Raw genomic sequence first — 12120 nt, forward strand, 5'->3', positions numbered from 1 at the left:
AGGCGCGCACCACTGTGCCCAGCTAATTTTTGTATTTTTAGTACAGATGGGGTTTTGCCATGTTGGTCAGGTTGGTCTTGAACTCCTGACCTCAGGTGATCCACCCGCCTCAGCCTCCCAAAGTGCTGGGATTACAGGTTTGAGCCACCGCGCCTGGTCTTAAAAGGTGTTTTTTGTTGTTGTTGTTGTTGTTGTTTTGTGACACCAATAAACTGGAATGTGGCAGATAAGTTACATAAAACCAAAAAGATAACAGAGAATTTCTTTTTTTTTAAACTGTTATTTTAGGTTTGGGGTTATGTGTGAAGGTTGGTTACAAAGGTAAACGTGTCATGAGGGTTTGTTTTACATATTATTTCATCACCCAGGTATTAAGCTCAGTACCCGTTAGTTATCTTTTGTGCTTCTCTCCCTCCCCAGCCCCTCCCCGCAGAAGGCTTAATTTCTCTAGATTTTTTAAACTAAATTTCATAATCCAGAAGAATGAGATTTTACAGTTAGAATGGAAATAATGCTACTAAATACAAAAACAAAATACATACTTAATACCCAACTGACAGATTGTGTTCTGTGTTCTATTTGTATTTTAAATCTATATAAGTGTTTAGAGGCTTATGAAGTAAATATTTTGGTTTTTGCAGGACTTCTGTAGACAAGACAGATACTGTAAAGGTGAGAGTATATAATTTTTTTAGGATGTTTTGGGTCTATTTTACCATCAATTTGTACAGTTTTTAAATAATCAGCTTTAGTATAAAATTGTATTTTATTCTAGATAATAGAAATGTTTACATAAAGGCTATTAGTAAATTATTTCAAATATCTCAAACTAAAATAATAATGCTAGTTTTTATTTCTGCTTCTATTTTAGACAGCAAAGAACAGACAGAATGGCAGATTGCTAATGTCTGATCCAAAGGGTAAATGATTTATTACTTTGAAAGAATATGTTTAGCCACTATTTTGTCCTCAATATTAAGAAGAATATTGGAATGGCGAGTGTCATTGAATGACTTAGCAATTAAATCCTTTATTATTTTGCCTATCCTTTTAAAATTCCTAACTATTTGCCATTTAGAAATGTATGTTAGGGACATCACTGTTAATAAAATACTGAGGGTATTTTTTTCTCTTTCAGAAAAAGTGACGATTGAATCAAATGAAGCAATGTCAGAGTAAGAAAATGTCTTTGATTGTGCAGCTGATTTCTCCCATGCCTTTTAAGCAATTAGAACTAGATAATGCAGCCATTTGTCACCCAATTAAATTTGAAAGGCCAGAAATGCATGGATTAGCAGTTCAGCTTTTGCTTCAGTCAAAGCAGTTGTTACTTAGATAAAAGGACAGTTAAAATGAAAAATGAATTTTGATAAAAATGTAGAAGTGTAGATAATATTCACTTCTACTTTTTAATGCTTAAACACCCTGGATTCTGTATTTTACTTGTATCATAATTTTCATAGCTCATTCCTATTTCCCTTTGATACTTATTTCTTTCAAAATATTTCTTCAAGTGAATATTTACTTTAAAATTAAACCAATTATTTTCTGTAACATGAATTGTTACTACTCAATAAAGAAAATAATCACCTCAACTAGTTGAAGAAACTGGTGTTAAAAAAATTACATCGTTTCCAGCCTTTTGGCTAAGATCAAGTGTAAAAAAAAAATCACAGTACAATATCAATTTAGTAACTAAATGTTAAGTATCTGCCCTGTTCAAGACTCTGATTCTGATAATCTATTAAAGCCCTTCCTGTATTCATCTCTTACTTTCTGAAAAAAAAAAATCTCTATTTATTCTATGAAAAATTACGGCTCGAAAGTTGATCATATACACATTTGTGAGGATTACTGACAAATTAGTAGATACTGTTCTGGTGGGATTCTTCTATTCAAATTTGTATTGTTTTGGTTTATTCTAAATATTGGCTGGGAAAAATTCTACCTTAGGCAGCATATATTTAAATTTTCATATTGTCAAAACTAAAAATGTCCACCTTGGCTTTTGTTGTAAATTATATATATATTACATATTATATAATACTTTTTTTTATTAAAGAGAAAGTAATGTATAGCAAATCAGTGACAGAGGACCTTATTTATTTTCATTTAAAGTTACAATCAACCAGAAAAAAAGAGCCTTGTTACATACAGTAATCTACATGTAATTTTATACGTATCCTATTACATGGTTGAAACATTTAATAAAATCTAAAAAATGTTTAGCTGTCTTTGAGGGATATTTGAAATACAACTTTCAATAATAGTAATAGAAGTTACTAGATCATAGATGAAAAGAAATTACTGTTGTATCCATGACCCCCAGTGTTCTTTGAGTGATAAGCAGTGTTGGAACTGGAGCAAGGGGTGTTCCACCTCCTGAGGTAGATAAACCCCAGGGATAAATCAGATGCAGCCTAGGCCAAAATAGAAAAGCAGAGTGGCTACTTGTTCTCTTGATCTCAGTCATAATTGCATCTGCCTCTCAAACTGCTTCTTGCAAGGTCAAAATGATCATTTCCCTTCAGTTTGCTTGCAGAGAAGGAAAAGGGTGGACAGTGTAGCCAATAAGCTTCACAAGTGTGTAGTTTTGTCACCTCAGGTACTTCACCCAGAGTTGAAGGTAAACAGGGCTAGTCCTAGAGAAAAATGATCAAGTAGGAAAAAACATCAGGGGGGATCTTTGCACGGGAAGAGTGTGACTGACCTGCAAAGTTGATGAATTTTTTCAGTGTAGCTTCCATTCCACTCTCCAGCCTGCTGCTGGCTTCATAGTCTGATTGGCAAGTGAGATTTGCCAAAAGATTTCATTTAGGTTGGGTTAGGGAAAACTCAAAGTTTTTTCATTGCTTTAGTTTTTGTATTTTTCACTCCAGTCCCAGCCACAAGAAGTATGTGGACTCTATAAACCACGAGTTTCAAACTTCTGGGTGCACAAATCCCACATTTAACATTTTATTTTTCCTTAGAAATCCTATGTGGGAAAGATTTTGTCTACCCAGCAAAGTGCTTTTAGTTGACAAACTATTTTCAGTAGTAGAAATAAAATATGTATTTAATGCTGGATAAAGTTTTCTAGATTTTGGACCTTACTTGATATTTTGGTCAAGCTTTCAAGCATAAAGATTGAGGGGAAAATGGCTGAAGCAAATCCACAGCACTCAACACTGACTGAGCCTGAAAAAAATTGTATCTCTAGGACTTTTCTTACATAATCACATGTTTTATAACCTTTTCTAAAATGAATAACGAGCTATTTTTTTCTTCCCATTTTTATACCTCAAGTAAATGTCTCTCTGGACACAGACCAAGATTGACAAGCAAACTTAATACCGCACCAACACAGATCTCTCTAAATGTAGCTAAGACATTCTCAGAAAAGTAAGTTTTAATTAATTTTGTTTTTAGGCCCATGTTTGACAAGTATAAATCATTTTATGACAAAGTTTAAAATAGAAATCTCCTGAAAAAATTATTAATTTCAATAGAAGTTTTGGGATACTTCCTAAATATACCCAACACACTGAGGGAAAAATTCTAAAACTTAGGTTATCTGCCCTCTATCATAAATATGTTCCAATGGAGTGTCTAACCTGATTAGCTCTGTAATTTTGTTAAGTACTAAATTAAATACTTTTGCATTTCCAAAGGATATTACTACATGAAGTAAAATTTTAAATCTTTCCTCAGTTGTAATTATAGTTAACAAAAACAGATCTGTTATAGTATACTAATTATCTGTTTTTCTTAAATAGTTAGGGGCCTTATGACCGTAAATAACATCACTTTCTCAAATAGAAGTCAATAGATTTTAGGTGAAGAGGAAATTGACCTTTGGGCCTCTGATTCTTTGAAACTACGCAAGAAAGACCATAGAAAGTGAACAGAAAAGCCATTTATATCTTAATGTTAAAATCAGCATTTGATTAGCTCTCATACAGGTATTTTTCTGGCATGTTCACTGCTTCCAAATAGTAATATTCCATTTATCTTCAGGTCATTGAGTATATTGGTTGCCTCCATGTGTGTTTCATTAAAATTATTATAGGCATTTCTAGTTATTCAAATACCTAGAACTATACTAGCTAAATTCCTTTTTTTAAGGTATATAACTCAGTGAATATATAAGTGCCATATTTTATTCTAAAGCACACATTTTTTTCATATTTTAACACTTTTTACAATCAATGTCATCTTACACTTGTATTTGGCAATATTTTTTCTTTTTTAGTGTACGTAAAACAATGGTATGTCTTATAATAAATAGATGGTATCTTAGATTCAATGAAATACTTTAATTCAGGGAAGAAAAAAGACATCAAAACCCTTTTATGTAGATCAGCTATGAGAACGTATAAATTTTAGTAATCACTAGTGTGGTGACCTTTTACATAATAGGAGTCTCACAATCCTGGAAACTGAATATTTCAATGATTCCACAACTTTTCATATGTAGAGTTTCTTCTTGGATGCTTTCTGTCACAACTAGAAGATCGAGCGGGGCAGAGGCAGAACAAATGTAAATCATCTTTGCTGTGCATTTTTCATTTCCAGAGAAGGGTTTTGCTTTAGCCACATGTACTGGGGGAGTAAAGATTCCATTCCCTCCCGTAGTATTAAGAATATAACAACCTGGTCAACCTATTTGTTAAATTAGTGCATAGGACCACTAACTTAACGACTAATGTTCTGGATTCACATTTCCATGAGGGGAAAAAACAGAGCCATTGTAACTTTGGGGAACAAATAATACTTTACATCTTTTTATATATTTCCATACAAACTAGAAGGTGAATTTTTAAAACTTTATGAAGGAGTCAAATTAAAAGATTCTCAAGGCCTCAAAAATAGAGACTTGGGGTTTTTTTCCACAAGTATAGGGTGCCTGTGTTTGTGAACAGAGGGCACCACATTAAGAATTCCTTGTTTCAGTGTGTTATTTAATAACACGAAGCTTCAAGCTTGAAGTCTAAAAGGGAGAGTTAACCCATTTTTAGTTAAGCTACTTAATGAGAAAGGCTATTTTATATTATGACCAAGGGCTAATATTATGCTATGCATAAGCATAGCATTTAGCAATGGCAAAAATCGATTCATAAACTTAAAAACTCAAGGCTAATTTTCTTAGTTTTATTCCATCATATCACTGTGATATACCAAAGACATTTATATAACTGATTACTTAAATGCTGTGTGTTAAAGAACTCTGAAGAGTCTAGGAATACAATAACAAATGCCAGTCAGCAATAGAATTTTAATCATCGTAAAATAATTTGTAATGCTTTTCCACAAAGAAGATACTACATTTTAGCTATTTAGTTTATTGTTGGCATATTATATTGTATGTTTATATTTAGTGTGTGTGTTTAAAGCATTAAACAGAATTATGACCTAAGAAAATATTTTTTCACTGTCTAACATAGGAAGGAAGTCCCTTCTAAGAATATTGAAAATAAAGTCTCTTTAAAGAATATTGAAAATAGAGTATCTTCAAGGAGTATCGAAAGTAAAGATATCTTAACAAATCTACAGTCTGACCTACTGTCATCTTCCTGCTTAAAAGAAAGCACAGGTAATAACATTTGTTTCATTGAATTAACTAACTATGGCTTCTAATTGAACCCTCCTTTTCTGCGACCTTGGGGAACTGACAACTTTGTAGATCTGGGGCGGGTAATGAGAATCAGTAGTTCTTCAAAGTCATGTTCTGGGTGATTCTTATATTCAGCCTGATATAAGATCCATGGATATACATTACATAAGATGATAATTACAGAGTCTTAAGTCCTGGAATAAGTTAAAATACTTATGAAAGCATTAACACATTCCATTCATTTAACAACAGTTGAAAGCCAGAGTGCCAGGCACTGGTTTAGAGGCTGTGGATACAACAGTTGGCAAAATAGGGAAAGCCTTTGTCCTTACAAAGTTTACATTCTAGTAGAAGACATACAGCTGACTATTAAAAATAAATAACAGGCCAGGTATAGTGGCTCATGCCTGTAAATCTCAGTACTTTGGGAGACCAAGGCGAGAGGATCAGCCCAGGTTGAGCCCTAGAGTTTGAGACCAGACTGGGCAATATAGCAAGACCCCACCTTTAAAAAAATTTTTAAATTGAAAAAGAAAAATTGCCAAGCATGCTAGTATACACTTGTAGTCCTACCTACTAGGAAGGCTGAGGCAGGAGGATTATTTGAATCCAGGAGTTCAAGGCTGCAGTGAACTATGATCATGTCTCTGCACTGGGTGGGTGACACAGCAAGACCGTGTCTCAAAAAGAAGTCTAAAAGAAATTGAAAATTAAAAATAAAAATAAATAATAGGCTGATGTAAAGATAGTAAATTATCCAAGTTGATTGTTCATAGCTACAGAATTAACTCCTTGTTTTACTCTTTCTCCCCTTCTCACTACTGCACTTGACTAGTCTAAAAGAAAAAACAATTAAAAACACAAACACTGTAATCTTAGCACTTTGGGAGGCCGAGGTGGGTGATCACTTGAGGCCAGGAGTTCAAGACCAGCCTAGCCAACATGGCGAAACCCAGTCTCTACTAAACATGCAAAAATTAGCCAGGTGTGGTAGGGTGCGCCTGTAGTCACAGCTACTCAGAAGGCTAAGGCACAAGACTCGCTTGAACCTGGGGAGCAGTGGCTGCAGTGAGCCGAGATCACACCACTGAACTCCAGCCTTGGCAACAGAGCAAGACCCTGTCTCCAAAAAAAATAAATAAATAAAAATAAATAAAAACACAAACACATAAGCAAGATAATTACAGGTTGTGGTAGATGCTATAATGTAAATAAACAGCTCCTGGGGAGAGGACTGCTTTAAATCTAGGGATCAGGAAACTTCTCTCATGCTGCTAAGTGTTTGTGACATGAATGAGATCATTCCTGTGACATCACAAAATGTCCCTAATTCCTCATTATGACCTCCCTTGGTGACATCAGTGCTTTGAGTCGGTCTACATGCTGGGTGCACACTGGACGATCAGGGTGGTTGTGAGCTGATGGAGACTGTAAATGAACCAGAAACAGGTAGATGGATGGCCTGAATAACACAAGCATCATACTCTTGGAAGAACTTGATATTCCTTTTCAGGGCAGTACTTTGGGTTTAGGGTCAGGAGTTTGTTTTAGAGTGATAAGTTTTATCTTTTTTTTTTTTTTGGTCTTTGTTTTCTTAACATTGTCTTCTATGAAGCTCTCCTAGATTTCCTCATTTTCTTCTTTCTAACACAAGTGGGTATACACGATTTAGAATAGCTCATGGCCACCTTCCCATCAAAGAAGGCATCTCAAAGACTTCCCAGGCACTCAAATCATACAAGAAGGGGTGGGTGTAACACAAGTTCAATTTCAAACTGTGAAAGACTTCCACAAAGCTGAAGGAGCCAGCAGACTCACTCAGTAGTATTTCCCCAGGAGACAATTTAAACTTACTTTAATAGAAGTATATTTATTTTATTGTGTATTAGTAAAAATAGTACAAGACATAGTTAAGAATATGGACTCTAGGGCCAGACCGACTCAAAGATCTACCACTTAATTAGCTGTGTGAAGTTGGCCAGTATATTTAACCTCTCTGTCCCTGAGTTTCCTCACCTATAAATGGGAATAAAAATAGTACATACCTCATTGACGTTAAGAGATTTAAATGAGTTAAAATATGTAGTGTTTTGAATATGTTTGTTATGATAATTGTTACTTTTATTAATATATCAGTTTAATGAATGGTAATAGGATCTGGCAAAATTTAATTTGCAAACTTTTCGATGTCTATTGATTAATTAGGTATATTCTCTTTTAGGTGAAGTGAGCAAAGATGCAGTCACTGTAAAGCAGGAGAAAAATAATGAATATTGCCTTCAGGATATTGATGATAAGTTGTCAGAATCAGCAGAGGATGATGATGATGATGATACCAATGATGAAGATAATGATGAAGATAGTAACCCTAAAAAGAATACTCAGGCCCCACTAGAGTTAATGGCAGAAGTAAGTTTTACTTGTGCATATAATTTAAGAAACTTTAAAATATTGAAATAACTAAAGATTGAAGATTTAAAATCACTACTGTGGGAACTAAAAAAGTGGGTATCACGGAGATAGAACATAGAATGGCGGTTACCAGAGGCTGGACGGGAAGAAGGGAGAAAAAGAGAAGTCCGTTAAGCGGCACAACAGTACAGTTAGATGGAAGGAATAAATTCTAGTATACAGTAGTACAGTAGGGAAATTATAGTTAACAGTAGTTTATTACATACTTTAAACCAGAAGAGAAAAATTGTAATATTCCCAAAGAAGAGATAAATGTTTGAGATGATGGTTAATCCAATTGCCTTGATTTGATCATTACACATTGTATACAAGTATCAAACATGTACCCTCAAAATGTGTATAATATTATATATCAATAAAAAATGAACATTTTAAAAAATTAATAAAAAGATCCTTGTCCACACACAGATGCTTACCTGGCTACCCATCTCTCTTACTGCTTTCACCATGTTAGAGGTGAAAGAAGATTCTGGAAGGGACATGCAGTATTTTGGTAAGGCTGAGGCAGGGGTAAGAGAAGTGTTGGTATAAAACTCTTCAAGGACTGATTTAAGGAAAGCTTTCTATACACTGGGCACTATGCTAGATGCTGGGGATATAGAAATAAATATGACATGTCTTTGCCCTTGATAACAGGCACATATGTAAATAATTACAATAAGATGAAATACATGCTAGTAATAAAAGTATTAAGTTTCTGGGAACAGGGAGGATTAAGGGGCTAACTGAGAAAAGAAGCAGGAGGAGCAAAGAATAAGAGGAGGATTTTTAGAGGAAGAGACACGAATAGAATCTTAGAAACCTGAAGGAAGAGGCAAGTATAGAATTCAACTGTTAAAACAAGAGAAGGCATTACTGGCATCAGAAGAGGCACATATGAAGGCATTGAAGCCTGAAATAACACACTCAGAAATTATACATGAGCATTTACTGACAATTCTATGGAGAACGAAACAATTTTACCTCACTTGTTGTGATATCACAGTCTACCTTTAATTACTATTATACAACCTCATGTATATTGTATAATAGGACACTCATTTCCCTTTCCCATCCTTTGTATTATTTTCCCATACATTTTACTTCTATTAATGCATATAAGCCCCTCGATACATTTTTTTTAATGGTTAATTCTCTTTTAAAGAGATTTTAAAATCTCTTTTCAAATGTCCTTTTTATTTACCCACATATGTGCATTTTCTGGTGTTCTTCATAGCTTCCTGTAGATCCCAATTTCTACCTGATATCATTTTCCCTTTACCCAAAAAACTTCTTTTAATATTTCTTATAATGCAGTTCTACTGGCAATAAATTCTCTCAGCTTTTTTTTTTTTGTCTTGAAAGGTCTTAATTTCACTTTCATTTAAAACAAATATTTAGCTAGAGAATTCTAGATTGCCAAAAATTTTTTTAATGCTTTGAACTGTTGCTTCATTGTTTCAGAAGAGATATCTGCTGTTCTTCTCTTTATTCATCTGTATATAATATGTCTTATACAAATTATTTCTTCCATATTATTTTATTTCACAGTTTGATTATAGCGTGCCTAGGTGTGGTTTTCCTCATAGTTCTTTCTGCTCATTAAGATTCTTGGATCTGTGAGTTTGTAGTCTTCCTCAGGTTTGGAAAATGTTCAGTTATTCTTCACATATTTTTTCTGACCTCTGCTCTTCCTCTTTTCATCTAAGGTACAATTGCTAAAACACTGAACCACCCAGTATTGTCCCAGAGGTCGGATATTCTACTTAAATTTTTTCAGTTTTTTTCATATTTTTTTAAGATAATATCTATTGCTATGTCTTCAAGTTTATAATCTTTTCTTTGCAGTTATAATCTGCTGTTAATCTCATCCTGCATTATATTTTTTTTGCATTTCAGATACTGTAGTTATCATCTCTAGAAGTTCTATTTAGATATTTTTATACCTATTATTTCTCTCATCATCACGTTCATATTTAGCTCTGTTTTTGAGCATATGGCATATATTTATAATAGCTGTTTTAACATGCCTGCCTGCTAGTCTATCATCTTTGTTAATTCTAGGTCAGTTTCTACTGATTGTTTTCTCCTGCTTATGGGTCTTATTTTTTTCCTTATTTGCATGCCTGTATTTTGTTTGTTTGTTTTAATAGATGGGGTCTTGCTTTGCCAGGCTGGAGTGCAGTGACTACCCACAGGCATAATCATGATACACTACACCCTCAAACTCCTGGGCTCAAGCAGTCCTGCCTCAGCCTCCCGAATAGCTGGGACTACAGGTGCACACCACCACACCTGGTACCTGGCAATTATTTACTGAATCCCAAACATTGTAAATTTTATGTTTTTGGGTACAAACGTTTGTTGTTTTTCTGTAAATATTGTTGGACTTCTGTAAATATTTGTTCTGGGGCACAGCTAAGGTGCTTGGAAGCAGGTATCTCTTTGACCCTTGCTTTTAAACTTTGTTAGGGAGCATCCAGGGCAGCCTTTATGTAGCATAGGGACAGTACTAAGGCAGTGCCCTTATGGGGATTCCCCAATGCTCTGCATTTAGGAGGACCTTCCACTCAGGCTGGTAAGAACATGAGCTGCTCTCAACCCTATCTGATAACCAGTGATTATTCCACCTGCTCATTCTAGTGATTCTTCCTCCAGGCTGAGATAGTTTCTTCACACTCACATGCAGATCATTACCAGCCAAAGACTCAAAGAGACACCTCGGCAGATTGCTGGAGCCCTCTGTCTTTGTGAAACTCCCTCCTCTTGAAAATTATAGCCACCTTGGCTGTAATCTCTGCAGTCCAAACTATGTCATTTCAACCCAGAGAAATCACTGGTTCGTGTTTAGATTCGTCTTCCTCATGCTGGCCCCTGGAAACAGCCTACAAGTGGTAAGCTAAGGCAATCATAGGACCCACTTTGTTTCCCTTCTCTCAGAAATGTCACTGTCCTGTGATATCTGTTGTCCAGTGTCTGAAAACTGTTGTTTCATATATTTTTGTCCAATTTTATGGTTGTTTAAGGAAGGACAGTAAGTCTGGTCTCTGTTACTCCATCATGGCCAAAAGCCTCAATTAGATTTTTAGCACAAAATAAAAAATGCTTATGTACTTCTCTTCTTAGATAATTTAATCCAATTGCTAGCCATGGAATCACATAAAGAAATCAGTCATATTATATTTACTATATTTCCTTCCTAGAATAAAGCATATATAGGAAATTTTGAAACCTCCTTAATATTATAAGGTGCTTTTAAGAAGGAAGAAGAAAAATTGATGCCAAATATTAGAAAGACTTCACTTAGTCTTCCTTTTGTCTAGACACCTAAATCTTTCTTGAATTACAGAGCATTCAATGACCCTATTTACCATAACCAGACTCTCTGGAGTTGCTTGTTTTCTTTTTTTCTTTCTTTTTCAACATTTAATTATAAAAGTCATCCATTAATTCATTTTCATGTAAAAATTCAGATAATATGAGATTGCTTACTTTCATATCTTGTTTGGTACTGTGGATGAGATTTTTTGTTTTCACAATGCACCCCTTTTTAATTGTCCCAATTTTTTATTTATTTATTTATTTTTTTTTTTTTTGAGATGGAGTCTCGCTCTGTCGCCCAGACTGAGTGCAGTGGCGTGATCTCAGCTCACTGCAGCCTCTGCCTCCTGGGTTCAAGCTATTCTTCTCCCTCAGCCTCCTGAGTACCTGGGACTACAGGCACACGCCACCACGCCCAGCTGATTTTTTGTGTGTGTGTGTGTGTGTGTGTGTGTGTCTTTTTAGTAGAGACAGGGTTTTACCATGTTGGCCAGGATGGTCTCAATCTCCTGACCTTGTGATTTACCTGCTTTGGCCTCCCAAAGTGCTGGGGTTACAGGTGTAAGCCACCGCGCCTAGCCAATTTTGTAAATTTTAAAACCTATAGAAAAAGGGAAAGAGTAGAACAATGAACACCTGAATACTCCTTACTAGATTCACTACTCATTAACATTGTGCCTCATTTGCTGTATCTTTCTCTTTTAATAGGAGAGGCATAGATATAACCTAGCCATATACTTCTTTTTTTTTTT

General features: G+C 34.8%; 1 protein-coding gene and 1 long non-coding RNA gene across 14 annotated transcripts in view; one reads left to right on the forward strand and one right to left on the reverse strand.

Moving 5' to 3' along the window:
- ERICH2 (glutamate rich 2) overlaps positions 1-12120 on the forward strand; it is a 56696-nt gene that overhangs the window by 35472 nt on the left and 9104 nt on the right. For 4 of the 11 annotated variants that reach the window (XM_045367245.2, XM_065525642.1, XM_045367237.2 and 1 more), the window contains exons 2-7: positions 642-672; positions 872-920; positions 1139-1175; positions 3289-3384; positions 5427-5575; positions 7818-8005. In XM_045367245.2, the coding sequence (XP_045223180.1) occupies positions 905-920; positions 1139-1175; positions 3289-3384; positions 5427-5575; positions 7818-8005 (486 nt within the window). In that variant the 5' untranslated portion in view covers positions 642-672; positions 872-904. The remainder of the gene's footprint in view (positions 1-641; positions 673-871; positions 921-1138; positions 1176-3288; positions 3385-5426; positions 5576-7817; positions 8006-12120) is intronic. The other 7 variants (XM_045367238.2, XM_045367247.3, XM_045367239.3 and 4 more) reach the window with 4 other exon arrangements.
- The window catches only part of LOC135966548 (uncharacterized), a 39416-nt gene continuing 29380 nt past the window's right edge, over positions 2085-12120 (reverse strand). For 2 of the 3 annotated variants that reach the window (XR_012421210.1, XR_012421211.1), the window contains one exon: positions 2085-2642. This is a non-coding gene — a long non-coding RNA (uncharacterized lncRNA). Of the gene's footprint in view, positions 2643-11894; positions 11970-12120 lie in introns of all 3 variants that reach the window. The other variant, XR_010579912.2, reaches the window with a different exon arrangement.

Source organism: Macaca fascicularis, chromosome 12 (assembly GCF_037993035.2).
Source record: "Macaca fascicularis isolate 582-1 chromosome 12, T2T-MFA8v1.1".
NCBI lineage: Eukaryota > Metazoa > Chordata > Mammalia > Primates > Cercopithecidae > Macaca > Macaca fascicularis.